General features: G+C 48.6%; 1 protein-coding gene across 2 annotated transcripts in view; it reads right to left on the bottom strand.

Moving 5' to 3' along the window:
• Window positions 1–16,076, bottom strand: part of USP31 (ubiquitin specific peptidase 31) — a 51,513-nt gene extending 35,437 nt beyond the window's left edge. Inside the window, exons 1-2 of one of the 2 annotated variants that reach the window (XM_088801162.1) lie at window positions 15,902–16,076; window positions 15,266–15,680 (exon numbers count right to left, since the gene is read on the bottom strand). In XM_088801162.1, the coding sequence (XP_088657288.1) occupies window positions 15,266–15,499 (234 nt within the window). In that variant the 5' untranslated portion in view covers window positions 15,500–15,680; window positions 15,902–16,076. Of the gene's footprint in view, window positions 1–15,265 lie in introns of both variants that reach the window. The other variant, XM_074322568.2, reaches the window with a different exon arrangement.
• Window positions 16,077–24,694: the final 8,618 nt, after the last annotated feature.

The raw sequence follows: 24,694 nt of genomic DNA, 5'->3' as shown, positions 1-24,694 counted from the left end.
GCGGCTGACCGACTGCCTCAGCCAGGGGAGCGCAAGGCTCATAACACCAGCAGGGGCAGGGAACTGCACCCCACAATTAGACTAAGAAACAATGGCTTAAACACTGGGGGGCTGGGGGGTGAGGGGGGAGTGCCAAAACAAACAAGAAACAAAGCAGCTAAAGTCAAATGCTTCACTATATGTCAAAGCAAATAGTTTATGGACAGTGTCCATCGAATTTCCAGGTGGAGATGCCATTCCTTATCAGGATTGCATTACGTCTGATTTATGCGTCCTGCCCCCATCACTGCCGCTCACGCAGCCTGTATCCACCGGTGGCTGTGGACCAGGCACTGCACGGAAGCCGCTCCACAGGATTTTTGTTGGGCACGATGGAACAGGCCGCGGGGACGCCCCAGCCCGCTGCGACTGGGGCCGAGGCTGCTGTGGGTCAGCCTCACCCCAAATGACGTCACCGACACAGGGAAGTCTGCAGGAGATGTCACTGCACGTGCACAAACACAAAGGCTCCTTCCTCTTCCTGACATGTCACAGTGGTGACATCTTCCCGCTGCGGATACCCAAGGGACTATTGATTTTACTTCTGCCCCAGACAAAACAAATCATAGCATAATCTAATAAGCATCCTTACTTAGTATGTGTTACAGACGAAAGAAAAATAGAGGGAGTCAAGAAACCACAGGAAAAAGTTCTTTCTGGTACAGAGCTGCTGAGCCTTACAGACACAAGGGGGCCCTGGACCCAAGTTCCCACGAGCAAACTCGGGAACCACGCAGACTGGGAGACGGGCGATCTGCAGCCCAGTTGTAAGAGCGGCTGTGGACATTCCGCAAACTCGCACGCACCACACAGACTGGGGGGCAGAGGCACTGCTTGGACTAAAGACCAGCAAAGCACGTATATCTTGTCTAAAAGGAAAAGCTATACTAAAAGGGCTGAGCTTACAGCATTTCAAGAAATTATAACTAAGGGTGGAAGGATGGTCAGGAGAAAAGGAAGAAATATAAAAGGAATATACCCCTAACTGGTTCAGCCAGGTGAACGGCGAGTGAAGATTTCCCAACAGATGGTAAAGCTACACAGGCAGAAAACAGAGCAGCAAGAGAAGACCGCCAAGTGTGTTCCCAGTGGTTGGAAGTTTCCACTGGAAACGCAACAGAAACGGAAAGACTGGATTCTGAACACCTGAGGCCAAGGCCTCTTTCCACCACTTTTTACTCTGTATTCCCCTGAGCCGTGGCTCTCTTTTCTGCAAAATGCTGATTATATCTTTCTAAAAAGATTGCTGTGGGGCTACAGTGAGATCACAAAAGCATTTTATAAACTCTATATGGCTGCTATCAGGTAAGTTTCAAAAGTCAAGAGGAAGGGAAGGAATTACCCTGTGGTACAATGTAATCCTGGAAAATGCCAACGCGACAGAAAAGGAGAAAAGACCCAAAGCACCGGCTCCCGACCGTTGGCCACACGTTGGCACCATCTGGGGAAATGTGTTTAAATAGAAGCCACCGCCTGACAGCAGAGCCGGGAAGCTGGTTTAATCAGTCTAGGGTGGGACCTGATCAGCTCCGATTGTTTTTCAAGTGTGATTTTTTAAAAAAAACAAACACAATTCCATTTCTAATGTGAAGCCAAGACTGAGAAAGAACATGGCCCCACTGGAAAAGCTCTACAGTTTTACTTCCAAAAGCACTAAAACTTATGGGAGGCTCCTTTGTTGTTCCCCTATCACATCACGTGCGACACTGTGTTTTATTCATGTCACCAGGACGTCTCTGATACCTGTCTCTACCACTAGAGTGACCAGGATTGTCGTCTTCAATGTGATTTCCCCAGTACCTAGCAAATGCAATACTTGACGCAAGAGTAATAATAGTAAGTTAATATCTGAGTGCCTGTAATGCATCAGGCATTATACTAATTGTTTATGGGTGTTACTTCCTGTAAAAGCAATTCCTACAAAGTCCCGTGTGCTGTAAGTATCGTCATCATTATGATTATTTCCAGGAGAAAAAACCGGGCTCAGAGAAGTAACTTGTCCACAGTTACCATTATTCTTCAACCTCATCATATCAAAACAACCGTAAAACCTTTTTGCCCGTAACCTTCTTCAATCCATGATTCTCTTCCCTCCTACCAGGCAAGATCACCCAGGACTTGAGGCTTCTCACTCCGAGCAGCAGTTCTCCATGTAGACGGAAGAGGTGCGGGCGAAGCACAGCTGCACCGAGGCTTCTGGGTTCACTTGCTTTTGAATAAATCCTTGCTAAGCAGTGTTGGTTTTGTGCCGTTTTTGCCTATGACTGACATATGGCCCAGACACAAAAATGCAGTTGATCTACGTGAGATATTATCTGAGGAGAAAGCAGGAATTCAGACTATGTGAGGAGGTCACGTTGCAGCACGTGAAGCACGCCGTTCTGCGTGGCGTCCCCGGGTGCGCCAGAGCCAGCCAGAGCTAAGACAGGGTCTGCCTTTGGGGAGCTCCATCTGTCTCCCGTCAGCGAACTCAAGGGGAGCAGTCCCCTTCGGACGCTCAGGCCGCCCTGCTAGGGGGACGAATCCTCCCCACCCACCCTTCACTGCACACGCTAAGTGGCCAGCGCAGCCCATTCCAAGTTTAAAGTCAGCTGGGGCCACCACAGTGCATTTACATAGCCGATCAAGCAACTAAGTGACCCAAGAGTGTCTTCTTTTGGGGCTCCTTGTCATTTTCCAACACAATCTAAGATTCTTCCCAATGCAGTAAGATAAAGTTTTTTTTGTTTTTTTTTTTTTTTTTTGAGGAAGGGGAAATTTTGGCTGACAATCAAAAAAAGCAAACACACAGGCCTGACGTAACCAAAAGGTCGTCATATGGTGAGTGTAATCAGTCTTCAACAGTTAAAAGTCTGAACAGAAACACTAGGAAAGGCACCTAAACATCTAGCAAATCACTACATATTCCTACCATGGAACGTTACATATGTTTGCGAGTTTTAGAAAATATGGAGAAATAAATACATAATACAATGAAGTGGAAAGAAGCTGCAACTTCTAAAAGACATTTGTAAGGAAATGTCTGGTCTTTTATCCTACATGCACACCCACACAGTACAGTCGTTTCGAGTGACAAGTCTTAGGTGATTGCTCACTGTCTTCTTCACAGGTTCCTGTATTTTCTGCATTTCCTAAAATGCACTTGTTGATAATGGCAAGTAGGTGGTACTTAGAATGCTCTTAGGCTAGCACCCCTGGCATTCTGGCCAGGGGACCCAGCGCTTATGCACAGACGACAGGGCTGCAAAACAAAGAACTACACCTCATCTCTCACCAAGCCCCGGCGAGGTCGGCCGCACTACACAGGGAATTTCTTTTCTCAGCTCCACAGCCCCAGGGAGCCTTAAAACCAAAGTTTTCTGCCTGTATGAATCCTAAACCCAAAGCCCAGACCAACCTTTGGATCTTATCACTGCAGGAAAAATGTGACAGCAGCTAGCAGTGAGGAAAAAATGAGGGGAAGAGAGAAAGGAGAGTCTGCGCCTGCAGACACCCACCAGGGCCCTTTTCAGGCCACCCAGACCTGCCAGGTGGGAGGTGAAAGCTTAGCCCTAGGAAAAGAAAAAAGATCCACTTCCCGATCAAGGGGGGACAGGAAGCAGAGGCGGGAGCTGGGCTTATGAACTCAGCACAGCCCTCATCACACAGGGGCCCTCCCCTTTGGGGGGAAGTGATCCATACATCCTCCGAGGGGACAGGGTGGGGGAGACAGGGTGCACTGTCACTTCAGGACGCTTCATCGAGCTGTGCACTGAGGAAGCACGCGCCGGTTCCTGTAGGCACACCGTACTTCACTTCCAAGTTTGAAAAAGAATTAGTTGACTTCAAAAAGGAAAATCACTCAAGTTGCTTAACTTAGCCAGATTCTCAGGCCCTAACTCAGTTTGTTTACTCTTATTTAGAGCCGATTCTGTTTATCTGGTTACTTAACTCGAAGCAGATTAGAAATTGCATAATACGGGAATGAGGAAGTAGGAGGTATAGGCAGGCTCCCAGGACAGCGCCAGAGGAGAACCAAGGAAAGACCTTGAAGGCAGGCGGTCGGGAGTGAGCGGGAGGCACCAGAAAAGCGGAAAGAAGACTCCACCAGTGCAGCGATCCAGACCAGGCGCCAAGTCCTATGCAGCCCAGTGCCCCGGCCCCGCACGGACCGCACCTCAGGTGCTCAGGGCGCTCTCAGTCACACGAAACAGTCAAGTGTGCCCCCCAAAAGTTAGAATTTTAAAGACGTGATGTCAAATAAATAATTACCTGGGAAGTAACGTCTTTCCCCGAAAGACCAGATGTTACAACAAGATCGGACAATGACAACGGTGGCACAGCACAGCATCCCGAGACACCCCCGGGCGTCCTCTGGCACTGTAACACTGCAGTTACATAGCACCCCTTCAAAAACAGTCTACAGCTCATGGGTCAAACCCAGAACACACACACATAACAGGTGAGCTATAGAACTATGGCGTGACAAGGCCAGACCCAAGAAAATTCTCAAGTGCAATGCGTTTCCCTTCCGCGCAGCCACCAGCCTCTGCAGGGTCCTCCCCACCTTCCCACTGCTTCCCTCCCTTTCCTATATCCCAGGCTTGCTCTGAAAGGCCGGGTGGGGTGGCTGATTGGCTTTTCCTGCTAAAACGTTCCCATCACTCCGGTGTGAAGGAACCAATGGTTGCTGGACACCCCAACCTGTGAGGCTGGATTCTCCGCCAATGAAAAGGGCGGAAGGAAACACGCTCGTGACCAAGTGAAGAGCTCGGCTGCACCAGGATCCTGACTAAGTTCAAAATTCATGGGTTCACGGATTTTCAAAAGGAAGTGGGGGGTGGGGGGCCTGGCTGCCCTCAGCCCGCTCCCAGCACCACCGTCTGATGCCACCGCCAGAAGCCTGAAGGATGGGTGGCACTTACAACAGTCCGACCAGCGCCTGACGTCACAGTGGGGCCTGGAAGGGTGACGACGGTCAGTATGTCTGCAACCTAAGCAGCCCTTCTTCCTGCCGCAGATGAGATAAAGAGCTGCCAGGCTCCTCTCCCGGCAGCCTGCAGGGAAATGAGGCTGCCCTCCTCCTTCCTTCCTTCCTGTCACTATTAAAACCCCGAAATCATTAACTAGTAACAATTTCCTATGAGCTGCTTTCAGAGCAGTTTGTCTTTTCTTCAGTGAGCCTGGTTTATGATAACTCCCATGGAGTAAAGACTCGAGAATGAGGCACATGTGCCCAGCTGTCACTGCGCTGTTAAAAGGGACTCTTGCATTAGAACATTCCAAGTTCATACATCTTTAGGAGCAGCCTGGTCAGGAAACAGGGTCTCACTGTTAGTCTTCTCCAGCAACAGAGCCTCGGAGCTCAAAGAAAAGGCAGGATTGCCTTCCCTACAGTTTAGAACAGCCTTTGTTTCTCCCATCATTGCTCAAAGTAAAGCAACACAGAAGTCAGTTCCCTGCTCATTCGTTCACTCCTGAACATGGGCAGAGGGCAGGACCCGTTACTACGGGAAATAAAGAGAACCATAGAATTAAAGGTCTACAGAAATGCCTGTGTTTCTTCATCTGCAAAACAAATATGTGTGTCTACCTTACAGTGTCATAAGGAGGAAATAAAATGATGCAGGACGTATGGTTAAGCATTCATGTTACCGTAGCTGCAGGAAACAGCCAAGACGGAGAAAGTTCCAGATAGTGTATTACCACTTATCTAAATAAGAGGGAAATACGAATGCATGCGTGCACACACATACACGCACACATTTTTGCTTATATTAAAACAATGAAAGAATAAATCGTAACATTTAGGGAGAAAGGGAACAGGGTGTAGGGATCAGAGACAGAAACTAAACTTCTTCGAACAGTTCTTCGAACAGCTCTTGTTTTGTTGGCTCCAAGCCACAGATTTTATTTTTTTACATAACTATTCAACAAAATTAAATTTTAAAAAGCAATCTCTCAAAATCAAAAGCAAGAAGAAACAAATGAATTTAACTATATATCCACTGGTGACAAGCCACACTGAGAGCTATTCCAAATGACTTCAAAACAGTAATTTGACTCTACAGTCCTAATAGGACAGCAGCCTCTGGATAAAAAGCCTAATAATAATCTTAAATCTTTTCAAACACTCATGGTGTTGCTCGTAGTACTGGGATCATTATCCTGAGACTCAGGTGTGCATGTGGAGAATGCAAATGAGAGGTCACGCTGCTGTTAAGAGTAGGGTTTCAGCACGGGACAAAGGAAAGCAGGTGAACAATCAATGAGGTGAAATGAGACCCCTGAAATCCTGCCCTGGCATTCTCAATATGAATTCAGGATTTGTTGTCTCTTTAAAGGAAGGTACACATTTCCTGGCTCTGCCTACTTAGAAGACATAGAAGCCACATGTACCCCTAGTGGCAGACTATGGCTGCTCAGTACCTTTTGCTACCACGGGGAACCAGGTCTCCCTAAAGAAAGGCCTGATTCCAGATCTGGGGCAGCAGACATGTAAGACGAGCCTGGAACATCTGAACTTCCCCGCATTCTGGTCTGGCTGGCATCACAGACTACTAGTGTCATGTCAAACAGACTAGGGAGCCACCCTGTCCCTATGGCCAAAAATGGGACAATCTGAGCATCAATAAGGTTAATAACTGTAAGTGATGGAGAAACATCAAATGTGCATCCAAACCCGTGAGTTCAAATGGTTACAACAAAAAACTCACAACATTTAGAAATCAAGTAATTATTTTGAAAAACAGAAAAAAAAGGGGAGGAAAATATCAAGCATTTATCTTACCTTTCTTCTCCAAATTTACTTTGGGGTAACCAAATAATTGACAGGGCAAAAGTCTCTATAGAACTATTCTAGCTAATACCTTGTTTCCCCGAAAGTAAGACCTAGTCAGACCATCAGCTCTAATGCGTCTTTTGGAGCAAAAATTAATATAAGACCCAGTGTATTATATTACATTACATTATATTATACCATATTATATTACATTATATTATCATATATTATTATATTATATTGTATTATACCCGGTCTCATATTATATTAAAATAAAACCGGGTCTTACATTAATATTTGCTCCAAAAGACACATTAGAACTGATGGTCCGGCTAGGTCTTATTTTCGGGGAAACACGGTAAGTGAACAAGGAATGTTAAAATGTTCACGTCACCGTTTTTGACCCTTAATTAACTATGAATTATCATTCCTGCTGACACTACAAGAGACACAAGCAGACACGACTGGTTTACAGCACTTCCCACAAACTAGTTTTACCAACAAAAGAAGGGGGGTAAAAACCCAAACTCAACCTGGAACCTCATTACGCCTCTAGATCCAACTACCAGTTTACAGGAAATACTGGCCCAGAAGAGCGTTTTGATTGAAACCATTGATACAGGAACACAACAGGCAGCGTCAGACTGTGGGGAGTCCCCCAGCAGTGCCGCTCAGAGTAAGACCCACAGACAGATGCCCGTCTGTAAACTTGCTGTCACCAGTCCAGGAGGAGAGAAGCACAGAAACTGAGAAAGCCTCTGGAAACATCCAGAGCAAACGAACAGTCATTTTATGTCTATTGACTAACAATTTTTTAAATGGGACTGGTTTCATGGATGCCTTTTTTATTTCATTTTTCTGGAAAAGCTAAAATACCAAGCTAAGAAATTGATGCCACATTTTGTATGTTAAAAAGAAAAAGTAAAGGCAATTTTTAAGAGAAATAATATAATTACAGGTAAACTTTAAGAAAATGAACCTGGCAACAATAAAAACCATCAGTTGGAAGGAAGAGTTTCGAAATGGGGCGGGGGACTCGGGGCGACTCAGAACAAGCACCTTCATCATCACCACCCACCACTGAGCACCTAGTCCGGGCGAGTTTCTGTCCTAAACCCTTCCCTCTATCTTCTCATTTAACCCTCCTAACCCCACGCAGGGCTGGAGTCGCCCCTGCTACTGCCCAGGGCACTGAATCCCAACACCCCAATTTTAACCGTGGAATAACCACGCCCCTTGCACAGGGCTGCTGTGCAGAGCCAATGGAAAGCCCGGGTAGGAACCACGCCAACAAACAGTGTTTTCACGGTTATGATCACCACGGAGTCTCACGCCTCTCCTGAGAAGCAGACACTTCAGCCTCGCTCTGCAAGATGAGCAGACCAGGAGTTCACGTCCAGGCGTTTACTGAGCTGGTGATGAGCTCACGAAGGACCCTGACAGCAGAAGCAGCAACGGCATTTCCTGACCAGGCCCCTGCAATCTTCTAAAGTGTGAACTGTTTGTTTGTGGACACTGTTTGCTGCCGTCCAAGCTGGACGACTGGGGGACGAAGCACCAGATGTTGGGTGACTGGCCAGTTTCCCGGGAACTGCCGGAGTCCGGGCCGTAGAACAATGATTTCCAAGCAGAGCAAGATCACAATCAAATGAAAGACACCCCATGTGTCCCCTGCAAAAATGTTGTTTGTTAAACACAAAAGGTCATTTGAGGAACAGCCAGTAACAACAAGAATATTTGGAAGGAAAAAGCTACAGAGGACAGAACCTGAAATTACTCCGTTTTGAATGATTTCTTTTCCACTGTTATATACAAAAGGTTCTTTTGTGGAAACCATGAGGTCATTGTTTTCCAGAGTCTTTACTATAGGAAACAGCTGTGGGGAACTACACAAACAGGGAACACTGCCCTACTTAGGAGCCCCTCGTGTGACAAGTGCACAGCTGGGGAGGAAAAATCCATCAACCCACACGCCAATAACAAAGCAAAAGTGGCCGAGTCAAACTAAAAACTTGAAGCCACGCAAAGGACAATGTAAACCAACTACGTCAGGACACGTATCTGTGTGATTACACGTCAGTATGCTAAGAGGGATTTCTGTGTTGAGACCAGATCAGCTCCTTTCTACGAGTCACCAAAAACTGAAATGGTTCACTGTGCACAGTGCCTGACACATGACAGACATTCAACAAACGTACCGAGAACGTTTTCCTAGGGCTCTTGCGACCTGTCTAACACGGGGCTCACCCACGCGCCTCCAGACCGCTGCCATCTCTCCATAACGAAGCCTCACTGATTGCCAAACATCATCCAAAGTCGCGTCCCACGGCTTTCAACATCATCTAGAGCAGGGGTGTCCGAACTGCGGCCCGCGGGCCAACTGCGGCCCGCAATCCATTGTTAATTGGCCCGCAGCAAATTCCAAAAATATATTTAGTTTACCTAAATAAACCAGGTGAGGCAATACGTACTTCACCGCGAGTGAGTGGCCCGGCTGTTTGTGTATTTTACCGCATATGGCCCTTGGTGAAAAACGTGGAAAACAGTTTGGACACCCCTGCGCTGGAGGCTGATGGCTCCCAAATCGCTCTCTCGAGCCAGTCTCCGTCTTCTGAACTCGAGACCCCACCGTCCAGCTGCCTGCCAGACATCTCGTGAGTGTCCTGTTGAACGCACTCGAAGATGAACTCCTCGTACCCCCAAAGGGCCGCGCACAAGTCAGCACCAGGTGCTACTCAGTTGCTCAAGACAAACCCCTGGGTTATTCTGGATCTCCCCGCTGCCTCAGGGCCCATCCCCCACCCCCACTGGAATCCATCCGTTAGCAAGTCCTGGGGAGCGCACCTCCAGATGGATCTCAAGTCCAGCCCCGTACCTCGCCTGCCAGAGGCCTGCTACCTGGTGGTCCCCCCGCTTCCTTCCGTCCAGCGCTCTGAATCAGCACTCCATGTTTTGATGAGGTCGTGCAGAACTCTGCTTAAGACCCACACTCCCCTATCGCCCACCCCACCCCCGCCACTGCTCTTAGAATAAAAGGTGAGCCCCTTCCTTCCCTTGGCCTACAGGTCCTGTCCGACCTGGCCTCTGCCACCCACCCAGCCCTTCCCAGCCTCATCCACCCTCCTCTCCTAAGCTGCCACCAAGCCTGTCAGCTTTCAAATGTACCAGAAGAGGGGCTGGGAGCAAGTTACTGGATGGAGCGTGTGCAGGTGGAGCTGCCTAGAGTACGAGTCCCGTGTGACAGACAGACGTGCATGCGAGTGGCCGGAAGGGACGCTTTGAAGGAAGACTCCCGAAGTGCCCAGGTCTGAGGACGGCGTGGGAAGCAGCTGTGCTCGGCCTCGTTCTCACTGCACTTCAGCACCTCGATCTTAGAGGGAAAACGCCACACGTTTCAGCACGTCCTCCCCGCCTGTTCCCGTTTTATGTTGAGACCTGTCATCCCGGTGGTTGTACTAAGGCAACCGCGGCAGGACTCAGTGTGAGCGTCAGCCATGCAGGGCGGGTGACAGGGCGCAAGTCCAAACTCGGGTTCTGCCCGTGGCCTCTCGTCAGCAGGTGAACCGTGCTCCGTGGCCCACGTCCTCCAAGTCCAAATGTGATGACTCCATCACCTCCTTTCTCCTTCAAAGATCTGGAGCTTCACTAAGACAACAGTGACAGCATTTGACAGACAAGCAGCTGCCCAGGAAGAGGCGTACTTCATTTTTTTGTTTTGTTTTTCTTTTGTTTTTTAAGATTTTTATTGGGGAAGGGGAACAGGACTTTATTGGGGAGCAGTGTGTACTTCCAGGCCTTTTTTCCAAGTCAAGTTGTTGTCCTTTCAGTCTTAGTTGTGGAGGACGCAGCTCAGCTCCAGGTCCAGTTGCTGTTTCTAGTTGCAGGGGGCGCAGCCCACCATCTCTTGTGGGAGTAGAACCAGCAACCTTGTGGTTGAGAGCCCACTGGCTTATGTGGGAATCGAACTGGCAGGCTTCGGAGTTAGGAGCACGGAGCTCCAACCGCCTGAGCCACCGGGCCGGCCCCGTACTTTGTTTTATACTCTCTCATAAATCTAAATGTGACTTACATGATTTCATTTCTTTTTTCTACTTTCAAATGAATTCAAGGGACACCCTGGATTCAGAGTACTCCCCGGGGACCACAGTGAAATATCAAGGTACGAAACTTCAGACAAAGCAGAACTTCCACCACAAGTCTGCCGCGCGCGTCCGTGGAGAAGCAGGTGTGACACTGAGCCAGCGCCAGCCCCTGACAACCAGCGTGTCTGCCCGTCCTCATGCACACGTTTACTCCCTCGGGAGCCGAGAACCCACTAACAGACAAGCACCACCAGGCCCACACGAGAGAGAAAAGTCTACTCCTCAGTCACTTTTCGTCCAGCTGCAAACTTGGAAGGAGGACCCAGTTCTTTTATCAGGAGCTCACGCTGTGCTAGTCGCTCTTTGGGAGCACGGTTTGAAAACTGCTGCTATAAAATGTATCTCTGTTACTTGAAAGATGACCATGCGTCATTCTCTTCCTGCGAAAGGGCACCGAGTACTAGAAACCAGAGAGCGTCTCCAAGAACCTGGAGAACCCCTGCCAGCATCTGTTACAGGGGTCACAACCAAAGTATGTCTCCAGACATCACTAAATGTCCCCAGGAGTGAGGGGGTGGGAGCAGGCAAAAGCGCCCTGGCTGAGACCCGCTGCTCTAAGGACACGAGAGCAATAGCTGTGTAAACAGAGAAAAGGGTCAGGTGGCAGCTGGAGGAGCCCCTTAAAGCACACCCAGGTCTGGCCAGCCAACCATTTTCACGCTGGGAAAGGAAAACCCAGCCTAACAATCACCTAGCTCGTCCAAAACCGAAAGCCCGTTTAGCATTTACCTGGCAAGCAAGCTCCTGAAGCGCCAAACAATGTGGCAAGAAATCAAGAAAGAATTCTAACTGGAAAACTTACACAGAAAATCATGAGTAACTTAAGGAAGTCTGAAGTCGAAAGAAGCACATTCGAAGACATAAGTACGTTCCGAGACCTCAAGACAAACTGTCTCAAGGTTTCATCTCCTCTGCCAACTGCAAGCAACCAGCAGTGGCTGCCTGGAGCCCTGAACGGAGCAGGGCTGAGGCTCAAGAGAGGTGGAAGTGCACCCAGTATCGCTGCCCATCACCAATGGGGGGGAGGGGGGGGGACAGCGTGCCTCGCACCCACCTTCAGGGTTCAGCTTTTTTCTGATCAAAACCATACCTACCAAATTTGGCTGTAACAAAACATTCTGGAAAAAGAGAACATAATCTTCCACAGTGCCAGCAGGCATACCAAATTGGGGGAGAAAGAAAGAAAAAGAAATCTGATCCTTTCACTCTCCTGCTTAAACACTGGCTCTGGACTCTCAACTGTCAGAGGGTCAAGTCCCAGCCAGCATAGCCTACAAATCCTTTTGTAACCCGTTTGCAACACTTCTCCCCAACTTTCTGCACCCCCATCGCTCTCCAAGGTGTGACCCACCGCCAGCATCACCTGCGAGCTTGTTAGAAATGCAGCATCTCAGGCCCCACCCAGCGCCCAGGTCTGACTCCGCTTTGAAGCAGCAGCCCGGGTGGAATATGCGTGCATTAAAGTGTGAGAAGTGTGCTGGGGACCTTGCCAGGTTCCACTAGCCCGTTCTTCACAGGCAGGTACAGGGTCTTCCCCCAAATGAGTGCCTGGCACCTAGGAGGTGGGACGCTTTGGGGGGCTGCTAAGAGGCAAGCCCCTCCTTCCCTCCTCTCTTCTATTAAGGTAGGAAAAAGCCCAATGTCCCTCTTCCAGCCACCACGGCAGCCAGGACTGCAACCTGCATGGTCAGAGCCCGTGAGGTATCAGGGGAAGCCTGCAGAGGGGGCTTCTGGAAGAACTTGTGCTTCCCTCATGGCCTCCTCCTGGACTAGGCAGAATGCCATGAGGTGACAGACACTAAGGACAAAGAGCCAATAACAGCTAAGGACAACAGAGTGGAAACACAGAAATAGTCTGGGTCCTTCTTGGGCCCGTCAAGCCACTGTACCCCCTAGAACCATCTACGCCCAGACTCCCCGTGTGAGCTACTTCAAGGTCTCATCTGCTGCTTCAGGCACACACGTCATAAGGGCTTCTTCTTTCTTGCGCTGAATCCATTCCTAACTGGTTGATTAAACCTTCAATCAATGGGAAGCGAATGAATGAATGCAAAGGGAAATCTACTACAGGTTCAGAAGATGACTTTATGGAAAAAACAGGGCCTCTAAGAATCGGCTCAACTTTGCCAAAGCATGCCTATAAATCAGTGTCTGCATTTCTAGAATTATTGACCCATTTCTGTTCACAGCTTTCTAATGGATAAAAGAATGAACACAACCTCTTAAAAAGCAAGCAGTGGAAACGTTCACAGACCAAAATGCTGTAGAAATTGATTTTCACATTTGCGAAGAGTAGAAAACGAAACTTAAGTAACACTGGGCTCTGACCTTGAAAAGTTTGTAATTGCTGTGGCTACTTACAGGCAACTAGAAGCAAAAAGAAAAACCAAAATGTCTTACAGTAGCTGCTTGGCTGCCAGCCTCTGCTCCTTTCTTATTTTGAGATCTTTGGCATGGATCTCATTCTTTCCCAGCCCCTACCCCAGTCAAGAATTTCCATGCAAATTTCCAAGCTCAAACACCAACCACTTTTGTTTTCTTTTTTGAGAAAAACCGTAGAACTCCATAGATAAATATAAACAAAACGTAAGTACAACGTATTGCAATGAGAGGGCGGCCCTCGGGCAGTGGGTGTTCCTCAGCAAGACAGCAGGTCTGCAACCAAGTGCAGACTCCTCCGACTGATTAGTATGTGTAGTTTAATCAAATCACTTACTTGGACTTAAAATAAATGTGTTTTTGAAAGCATCTTCACAGCACGGATGGAAAGCCAGTACCACTTGCCATAAATAGAAGACAAATGTAAAAACAACCCCAATGAAAATAGAACCTTATTAAATTCTAGCTACTGTTGCCTACTAAAGCCTCTAAACTTGATGCTTGTTCTGTGTGGAATAAGAGATGGCGGAGTGAACAAGGGGTGGTAGAGACAGGCTACGGCCAAGCTTACCTTCTCTTGCGCAAGGTCAGGACAGCAAGAGAACGTGCAGGCATTCACTTTCCCACTGTGTGATTTCTTTCTGTTTAATTCTATCCACTTCCCACCTGAAAGGAACCCTCATACTCGTACATGTCTCCAATCGCCTTTTGCTTAGAGTAAGAGCCCATTTCCTGGGTGCAGCCTGAACGGTCCTACACACCCGCCCTCAGCCCTCAGCTCTCACCCACTCAGGGCAAAGACCCCGGGCCTTAGTTAGCCCACTGCCTGTCTTTGTATGTGGCTGGTCCGCTAACACTCGTTTGTAGAAATGAATATTTGTAATCACTTTGATGACAGGGAACGCTGATTTTGAACTCCAACTAAGCTAAACGTTATCCCCTCCCAAAAGATGCCCATTCTTCGCATTAGCCGACCAGTATTACAAGACATTGTACTCAATTATTATATTTTTCTTTATTCAATAAAAAATTTGCGGAATTTTTGTCTTCTCTTGTTATGTAAGCACCTGAACGGCCTGGATTTTGCATCGTGAACAGCAAAGCCTAAGATATTTACTGCGGGGCCCTTCATAGCCCGTCTGCCCCCGCCCCAGGTTCACCTGCACCACTGTGCACACACCTGGGAAGCCTGGCCCGTGCCCTCCTCCCCGCCAGCTGTCTGTGGTTAACAAGCCTCCTCCGCTCCAACGTCACCTCCGCCAAGAGGTCGCCCTAACTGCCCCCGCCCCACCTGAAGCAGCCCACCAGCTCGTCCGTGGCATCACCAGGCTTTACTTTCTCCAAACCACGAAGACTACCTACCTGTTCACCTGTTAAAGCCTTTACTAATGAAAATAACCAGAGCACAAATACACACGGCGCCGTGCGCCAACTGAAGCATTTTCCAAACTAGGTTGAACCCTCTTACGGTGCCAACCTGGAAGTCAAAACGGCTCAAAAATGGGTACTGCCAACGCGTTCCACCGCACACAGCAACTCGTGGGCAGCTCACAACCAACCCTGGGGCCCACGCCAGAGCACAGCGGCCTGTTCCACCGAGCGGCGGCGTCACTTGCCCGAGGACACACTCCGAGAAGCGGCAAAACCAGGATGTGAACCCAGGCTCGACAGTCCCCACCCCGCCACCCCACTGCCCACTAAGAATGCAAGTTCCACGAAGGCAGACGGTCCTGCTCCCTGTCTGTCCCGTCACAGCGCCTAACGCCTTAATAAATACACGATGAATGAATGAATCGATTAATTGATCAATCGATCTGCCCGCCATCGGCGGTACGTGTCCCAGCCTCGGGGCCCACCGGGCTTGACCACCGGCGCCCGGACGGCGCGTCGGGGAGGGGCCTGGGCAGGGGGGCCCCTCCCGGGGCGGGGGTCGCCGCAGGCCCACCTTGAAGTCGCGGCTGTGCTGCGGCGTGTACTCCAGCGTCCAGAGGGCGCGCACCAGGTGCGCCAGCTGCTCCGTGACCTCGCCGGCGCCGCGGCCGGCGGGCGGCTCCGGCTCGGGGTCCGGGTCCGGGTCGGGGTCGGGGTCCGGGTCGGGCCGGCCGCCGCGGTACTGGCCGAGCGCCAGGTACTCGGCGAAGAGCTCGGTGTTGCTCAGACACTGCAGCGTGGCGTTCATGAAGCACGTGTTGCCGTGGTTGCGGAGCCCCGCCACCCCGGGCACCGGGTCGCAGGCGGGCGGCGCGGGCGCCGGGGCGGGCGCGGCGGGCGGCGGGCAGGGCGGCGGCGCGGGCGCGGCGGGCGGCCCGGGCGGGAAGCAGCCGCGGAGGCCGCCGCGGTCCGGGCCGGCGCCCTCGGAGCTGAGATGGGAGAGCGTGGACAGCGTCTTGAGGACGCGGCTCATGAAGCTGCCCACCGAGCGCGCCGACGACGGCGACGAGGGCGCGGCCGGCCCGGGCGCCCCGGGGCCCCCCGCGCCGCCGCCGCCCGCGCGGCCACTTCGGAACAGCCGCTTGCTGAAGGAACGCTTCTCCTTCCCGCCCGCCGCCGCCGGCCCGGGCCCGGGCCCGGGCGCCGTTACCTTGGACATGGCGGCGGCTCCCCACGCTCATCCCCGCGCCCGGCCACCCGGCCCGCGGCCCCGCCACGGCCGCCGCCGCATCCCACCGGGCAGAGGGCTCGACGCCCCGCACACCTAAGAGCGCGGCGGAGCGAGGCAGCGAACGAGCTGCTGCGCGCGCGGTCCGCCCAGCTGGGCCGCTCACGTGACCCGGCGCCGCCCGCCCCGCGCTGAAGCCGCCGCGGCCGCCATGTTGACTGTGGGCACGGGGCCGCCTCCCTGGCCGGCCGTGGTGATGACTCGCGGCTCCGGGCGCGGTCCTGCGGCTTGAAGCCCGATAGACGCCATGTCTAGTGTGGGCGCGGTCCCGACGCGGAGGGCAGCGCTGGGTTCGCGCCGGGTGGTGGAGCCCAGGGCGAGTCTGGGTCTGCGCCGACGTGATGGCGGAGGCCTGGGGAAAGGCAGGAATCGGGCGGCCGTCGCTAGCGCACCTGGAAGAGGTGATGGGCATGGCCCTGACTAGTCCTGGGCGAGCCTGCCCCGCCCTGCTCCCGGGCGCCCCGACCGCCTGCGTGCCCACCGGAGCGCCATCACAGAGCCTGGCACGCTCCGGCCGGCTCGTCTTCCCGGAGGCACCGTGCGGTCGCCGTGAAACGGTACCAGCAGAATTACCTTGCTTCTCAGACTAGCCTTCAGAATCCCTCTGAGGTCAACCATCATGCATTCATTCAACAAGTAGCTCCTGCTACTCGCCCCGCACCGTGCTGGGCGCTGGGAATGCGACAGAGTGTGACACCGACACGGTTTCTGCCTGCCCTCCTGCAGCTTACACTCCAAGCGCATGCTGATGGCAGCTACGAAAGGTTGCCATATGCATGTGCTTTTATCTGCAGAAGTGAAGTTGCACCTCCCGGGGTAGGCTTTCAGCTACCCAACATGGAAACAGACCTCCTGTTTGGAGGGGATGCCCAATTAGGCGGGCCAGCTCCAGCTCCCATTATGAAAACCGGAGCCCGGGAATGGGACCTGGGAAAGACCAGATGCTCCCTGGTCTCCGAAAGTGTTGATACAGATGAGTTGCAAACAATGCAGTGAATTTAGCTGTTCAATATTCAGCAGTGTGGCAGGGAGGGTACAGGGGTGGCAATCCAGGAATGGTGGCAGCGAGTGTCCAGCTGGCTCTCTAGTGACAAGTTCTAACTGGTGTCTGTCTGCCTCCTCCTACTGCCCAAGCCTGTTCCTTCCGCTCTGTGTATTCTGTAAGCTAACCTGACAGGCTTTCAATTCCCTTTATTGCTGAAACCCATCAGTGTCAGTTTCTGTTGTTTGCAGTCAAGAAAATGACTAGTAAGGCTTTTTTATTCGCAATTTATATTTTGTACTGGTGTGACTTCCCTGCACACATCATTTGTCTGTTTTTCTTTGGGCACATTCGTTTTGTAAAGGTTGGCTAATAAAAGTTCTTTGTATATAAATTATACCATTCCTTGGTCTTTACCATTCCATTTGGTTATTTGCCTTTTACTAGATTTACATATGTTTTCATATCAAATAGAGAATTTTAATTATTTTATACAGTCTGATTGATCATTTTTTTCATAAAGGTTTCTGATTTTTTTTTTTACATGATTAGTCAAACAACCTTTCCCCACTCCAAAAGAAGGATACTCATGTATGTTTTCATTTAATGCTGTTACGGTTTTTTTTTTTCTTTTAATGTTGGCTCCATCTGGAACTTATTTTTGTGTCAGAAATGAGGTAGGAATCTTGACTTTCCCTCACCACATGGCTGGCCAGTTGTCTCAGCACCATTTTTTTTAAAAAATAATTTAACCTTTTACCACTGCTTTAAAATATCACTTTTTCTCACATATTAAACTCCACATACATTTAGGGTTTTTTAAAATTTTTGTTCTATCTCATTGATGTGTCTCTATATTCCATGATAACACAGGTTGAGAATATATTGAAATGGTTGGTAGGGCAGTACCTCCTAGTATTTTATTCTCCCAGAAGAATTTAATCCTTTGGAGGGATTAGTTTATATAAGTTAATTTAAGGGAAAATGACATCATCATCATATTTATCTTATCTGAAAACAAAGTTTGTCTTTTTAAAATTATACAAGAGTTTTTCATGTCCCTCAGAGTATGTACTATAGTTTCCTTCCATAGGTCTTGTAACATTAATGAATTGATTCCTATTTGTTGTTACTATAAATGGGATATTTTTATGCCATTATATTTCCTGTTGTTTGTCTCCAGGACAAAACTATTGTGTATCCAGCCACCTGATGTACTTTTAGTTCTTTCTCATAATTTTCAGTGGATTCTCTTGGGTTTGTTCAGGAATTCATATAATTGCACGAGATAATAACCTGGCCTCTTCCTCTATAATATTTGTACCTCATCTTTTTTTTCCCTCCTTGCCAATTGCTCTTCCAGAATTCTGTGTAGGAACAGTACGAGAGTGGGAAAGCCTGCACTGTTCCTGATGTTAGCAGCAGTGCTTCCAAGCTTCCCCATTTAGCATGATGCTTGCTTTGGCTTTGAGATATATATTATTTATTGCATTAAAGTGGCATCCATTTAGTCCTACTTCAGAAAGGGTTATTAACAGAAGTGGATCTTGAATTTTATCAAATACCTTCTGGCCATCAACAGAGATGAGCCTATGCTTCCCTCCCCGCCCCCCGCTTTGACCTATATGCCCATCATAGGTTCTCGGCAGCGAAAGACATGAACTACTTTTAGTGAACTTAAGCAGAAAATGAGCTTATTGGAAGGATGGATACCGAGCAGCTCATGAAACTGTCAGAAAGGCTTCAGAATCAGACTTGGAAAACCAAGGAAGACAATACACAGCCAGGACCCTGCTTCGGAAAACACTGCTTAAGAGGTCGTGTTGGCACCATCAGTGAAGCTGGACGCTTGCTGCTGGCACCTAGGCTGGCACCACCCTCAGACAATGGCAGCCACATTGCTAGACTCTTGGTTCTGCACTAGACACTGAGAATGACCTTGAATCGTTTCTGATTGTCCTTGAACTCTTGCCGTCGCACCTTCAAAATTCTAAGCGCAAAATGCAAGCATTTATTTGGTTGGGCTACATCCTTGGTCTGGCCACTGGCTGCTGAGAAGTAGGGGAGGAATTGCATCTCCTACAGCTTCCAGAGCGGGAGACAGAGCTGCCTCGCTCTGTCTGTCCTCAGTTTCCATCCAGTGATGGCCGACTGAGCAAAGACAAGGCTTCCCGCCAAGCCCTGCCCAAACTGCAAAATGAATGACGGTGTTGTTCTAACCCCCAAAGTTCTGGGAGTAACCTGTTAGTTACTGGATAACCAAACAAGTACCCAGACAGATCTTAATGACAGTGTTTGTTCTCCTCTATTCATTTCTACATCTGCCCTCTGTTTGTAGCAATCCTGATTCTCTACTTGCTGCAGTGACAGGAAGCTTTCTCTTAAAACACATCTACCCCTTCAGTGTGGGCTAGACTTTGTGACTCGCTTCCAATGAACAAAGTGTGGAAAGGGACAAATAGGAACTTTGCAGCGGACAGACCTGGCAGATAGCACCTTCACCAAGTAACGATGGCTAACAACACCCAAGGACAAGTCACGTTGACATCACGTGACCCCCTCATGTTAGTCAACGTTGTCCATGGAAACAGAACCAACTGTGTGTGTGTGTGTGTGTGTGTGTGTGTGTGTGTGTGTGTGTGTAGACAGAGAGAGATTATAGAAGGAATTGACTCACGTGATGATTTAGAAGCTGACAGGTCCCAAGCCCTGCAGTCAGCAAGCTGGAGACCTAGGAGAGCCGGTGGTGGAGTCCTAGTCCAAAGGCTGGCCAACTCGAGACCCAGGAAAAGCTGGTATTTCAGGTCAACTCCAGAGGCTGGAAGAAACCAATGTCCCAGCTCATGCAGTCAGGCAGGAGGAATTCCCTCTTATTCGAGAGAGGGTCAGTCTTTTTGTTCTAGTCAGGCCTTCAACTGATTGGATGAGGCCCTCCCACATTGCGGAGAGCAATCCGCTTTACTCAGTCGGTCAATTTAAATTTTAATCTCATCCAAAAACCCCCGGAATAATGCTTGACCAAGTATCCAGGCACCCTGTGACCCTGTCAAGTTCACACATAAAATTAAGCACCCGACCCTGCTACAACGTGATGAAGAGGCAATTTCATCTCTGTGGTATTTTTCACCAAATCCATAACCCCAGTCTATTCATGAAGAAAAACATCATATAAACCCAAATAGAGGGACATTCTACAAAATGACTGGCCGGTACTCTTCAAAATTTGCCATAGTCAGAAAAATCAAAAAAAGATGGAGAAACATCCACAGACCAAAGGAGAGCAAAGAATATGTGATGACTAAATACTAGGTGACAACATCCAGGATTAGATGCCGGCACATGAAAAGGATATTAGTGGAAAACCTGATAAAATACAAATAAAACCTGGACTGGCTAGCAGCGTTACGCCAGTGTTAGTTTCTTAGTTTTAATGAATGTACCATGTCTGTGGAAGGTGTTAACACTGGGGAATACTAGGAGAGGGTTATACAGGAACACTGTGCTGTCTTTGCAACTCTTCTGTAAATCTCAAATCATCCCAACATTAAAACGTCTGTTAAAATGCATTTACACAAAAAGGAGGGGTAGATTTTTTAAAATACTGAGTGAGTAATCAGTAAGTCTAGTTGTTTAAGAATGGCTGAGGAAATCATGATTTCTTAGTGGAAGAGTTCACATCTGAGCACCTTGAGCAGCAACTGATGACACTTATTGGGTTCCAGGGACACACAGATGGGCTCTCAGCTTCCAGGTGTCTGAGCTCAGGCAAGCCAGGATGGAGGGGGAGTGTAGAGACCCTTACACATGACAAAGAGCAGAGGGTAGAAGTCCTCCTGGGAATCCTAAGGCCATATCAGACAGAAATAAGGGACAGTGGAACTGTCCTGCCCAAGAAGCCTTCCAAAAACCCAGCGCAGATACCTGAATGATGCCAGAACTCAATGGAAAGAGAGAAACAAAACCTTTAACTTTTTTTGCCAAAATAAGAGAATTATGACTCATGCCAGTGTAAACATTTAGCAAATACTGGGGTGCTCCCTGTGTGGCTGGCGCCTGTTCAAAATTCTCAGGATGCAGCAGGGAAAATACAAAGTGTTTTGCATTCCAGAGGGAGACAACAGGGAATAAGCAACTAACACAAGTGTATGGTATCGTTTCGGCGACTAATAATTGCTTTGAAGAAAGCAACTATTGGAACAGAGAACTGGATGAAGCAAGGGAACTAGCAGCTATGGAAACTCGGAAGAGAAACAGAACCAATCGGAGATACACATACTTATGGAGATTGAGTATAGGAGTGGGCACACATAGTCATGAAGGCCAAGAAGTCCACAGGCTGCTGTCTGCAAGCTGGAGGCCCGGGAAAGCTGGTGGTGTAAGGCCCAGTCTGAACCCTAAGGCCCAAGGAACAGGGGGACAAACGTCCGAGGGCAGGACAAGATGGGTGTCTCTGCTCAAGCAAAAACTTCGCCCTTCCTCCACCTTCCTGTTCTCAACAGATGGGCTGGTGCCCACCCACACTGGTGAGGGGCACCTGCTTTACTCAGGGCACCAAAGGAAATGTTCATCTCTTCCAGAAACACCCAGGAATCATGTTTTACCAGCTCTCTGGATATTCCTTAACCCAGCCAAGGTGGTCAGGAAGTTAATCATCACAATTTACTTATCAAAATAAAGACTATTTTAATGCAATATCTTTTTAAAACAAACTTACGGCAAAAAAATAAAAAGAAAAGAAAAGAAACCCATGATGCACACATTGTCAAAATCGTCAGTGCACACAGACTCCCACGGTGCTCCCAGCCCTGCTCAGGAATCCTCCACCTTCTCAGCTGCCCACAGCACTAACGGGGGTGATGTGTCGTAGCCTGGACGTTCGTGAGAACACCAGGTCCGCTGTCTGCTCGCAGCTGCTGCCAGAGAGTTCTCTTTCATCTCCCCAACCCCCCTCATTCGCAAACTCTAAGAAAGAGAGCCCATAATTTTAGGCTTCCTCCTGGTCAAGCAGAGGAAAGTGCAGAAGAGGAGGTGATTCTGTCAGGGGAATAACAGGTAAGCCGGCAGAGCTGTCAAGAAGTTTCCAAAGCTGGGAACCAGGTAAAGCTATTAGCAGAACTGAGAAGTATGAATATCAAATACTCACAGAGGAAGAAGACAGCACAGGTACCAAGAGGTAGAATCTCTAACAGGTCAGCCTGTGGGTTGAATTGTGCCCCCGCAAATTCCTGTGTGCAAGTCCTAACCCTGATACCTCAGAGTGTGACTGCAACTGGAGACGGTCTGTAAAGAGGTAATTAAGTTAAAATAAGGTCCCTAGCGCGGGCCCTGATCCAATAAGGCTGATGTCTTTACAAGAAGAGATTAGGACACAGACACGCACAGAGGGACGGTCATGTGAGGACATGAGGAGAAGGTGACCTCTGCACCCACAAGCGAGGACTGAGAAGAAACCCACCCTGCCAACACCTTGATTGCAGACTTCTGGCCCCCAGAACAGTGAGAAAGTAAATGTCTGTCGTTTAAATCCCCCAGTCTGTTGTAGTTTGTTATAGCAGCCCGAATAGACTGATATAATCAAGAATTAGAGGCATCAGATGCAGCAAAAGATGGGGAAAGCATAGGGCTTAAAATAGAAAGCCTTGTAGAAAGCCGATATATTTAGACCCTTAGGGACCTCATTTATCATCACACACACCCAAGAATACTTCCAGAAGTAAACACTGAGTAATATGTGTCCCCACATGCAGCATGAAGTATATTTGACAAAGACATTAAACTAGAGAAGCTCTAAATTTAGAGAAACCAGGCTGAGTAAAAGACAGGGGGAGGAACTATTCGGAAAACTTGGGAGCCAAGTGAAGGGTTTCCACCTATAGAGTGAGATACCATCCTGACCCAGCCCACTCGGCCATTTGGTCCCGGACTGATGTAGATGACAGTCGGCAGGAAACCTGTGTTCTTTTCTAGAGAAAGAGACGGGGCTCTTACAAAGGTCTGCGCACAGTGACATTTGGGGGTCTGACGCGAATGGCTGGATTTTTTCTGAACATCTTCCATTGAATCCCTCAGAGCTAAAAAGACCACACCGCACACCCACAGCTTTGTAACAGCTCACTGCTAGTCTCAGCTCAGGATCATCAGACATTTGAGGAAAGCTCCCAATTTTGAAAGACAGGCAAAGTGAGCAATCAGAAAAAATATAGAAAAGAAAAGAAACTTAGAAGACATTGAGACAAAGCAGAAGAAAACATTTAAAAATGTACTTAACGTGCTCAAAGAGATAAGAAAAGATATCGCATCTATAAAACAATAACATGATTTAAAAAATAAGAATATAAATGGCTTTTGGAAATTAAAGTTTCACTAGAAGAAATTGTACATTGAACAAAAGAGTTGAAAGATAAAGTTTCAGAAATCTAGGAAGTAGAATTAGAAAATGGATGGGAACGAGAACAGAAAAGGTAATGAAATTAGAGAATTAGTTCACTGAAGGTCAATAATCAACTGATGGCAGTTCTACAAAGAGAGCAGTCATTTCCACCAGGAAAATAATAGAAAAATGTCTAGGACTGGAGAACATAAGCGTCTAGATTAAAAGTACCCAGCACAGTGGATTTGAAAAAGATCCCGCTAAGGCACGTAACTGGGAAAACTTTTAACATTTGTAATACAGTTATATATATATAAAACAATTCTTAAGTCTGAAAAATACACAAAATTAATAATAATGAGGTGAGCTGTGGGGTCTGAGGTACCATGTTTCCCCAAAAATAACACCTAGCTGGACTATCAGCTCTAATGCGTCTTTTGGAGCAAAAATTAATATAAGACCCGGTCTTATATATTATCCCGAAGCTGCAAACAGCCTTCTGTGGGAGGGGTGCATCCCACTGAGAGACCCCCCTGCATAAAGGGAGAGCCCACAACTGCTACTATGGCTGCTGTCCACGGTGCTGACCGTCTAAACCCAGCTTCCTGAAAGAGACGATGCATCACAAAAACCGTTACGAAATTCACGTAAGTGAATCTAAGGGTCCTGTCCTCTGTTCCCCAGTGATCGAGGAGAGAAGGTTTTTTAAAAGGCTGGGTTAAGAAGCATGCATGAACAGAAAGCCTTGATCTCACCCTCGTGGGGCAAGATAACATCCACAAGAAATGAAGGACGTCATTCTAAAGCCACAGGAATCCTGGAAAGGACCAAACTTGGGAGCAAGCTTGCTTTTACCCCTGGGTTTCTTCCCACACTTAGCCCCTCCTGTGCTACTGAAGCCTACACCCTCATATCAGCTTAAGCAAGCCTTCTACGCCAAGATCTTCCTCTTCCTCTCCAGAAGATGTACGATCTCCTCCTATTTCTCGTGACTGGCTTCCTGGGTCCCTGAATCAGACTGACAAAACAATGTTGCCTACACTAGGAAAATGATACTACTTTAGTCAGAGGCACGTGTGCCCTTTGACAGAAGGAAAGTGTCCTGGGAAATGGATGTAACCCAGATTGCATTTCTCTAATATCAACAATGATTGATGGCATTGTCCCAGCTAAGACTGAGTAGTCATCCACGTCAGATCCTGGGAAGTAGGATCTGACTAATAACTGAGAATGATTTTTTATCATGTCACCACCCCTCATGAACCCAGCAAGTCACAGAAGACCTTGTGGATAACTTCCCGGAATCCTTCCATCCTATTACGTAGTATAAATGTGATCCCAGAAATCTGAGTTCCATCAAGCC

This window comes from Rhinolophus sinicus, chromosome 10 (assembly GCF_057876585.1).
Source record: "Rhinolophus sinicus isolate RSI-liver-muscle chromosome 10, RSI-T2T, whole genome shotgun sequence".
Classification (NCBI taxonomy): Eukaryota; Metazoa; Chordata; class Mammalia; order Chiroptera; family Rhinolophidae; genus Rhinolophus; species Rhinolophus sinicus.
Note: the sequence above shows the minus strand (reverse complement) of the source record. Positions and strands in the feature narration are given on the sequence as shown.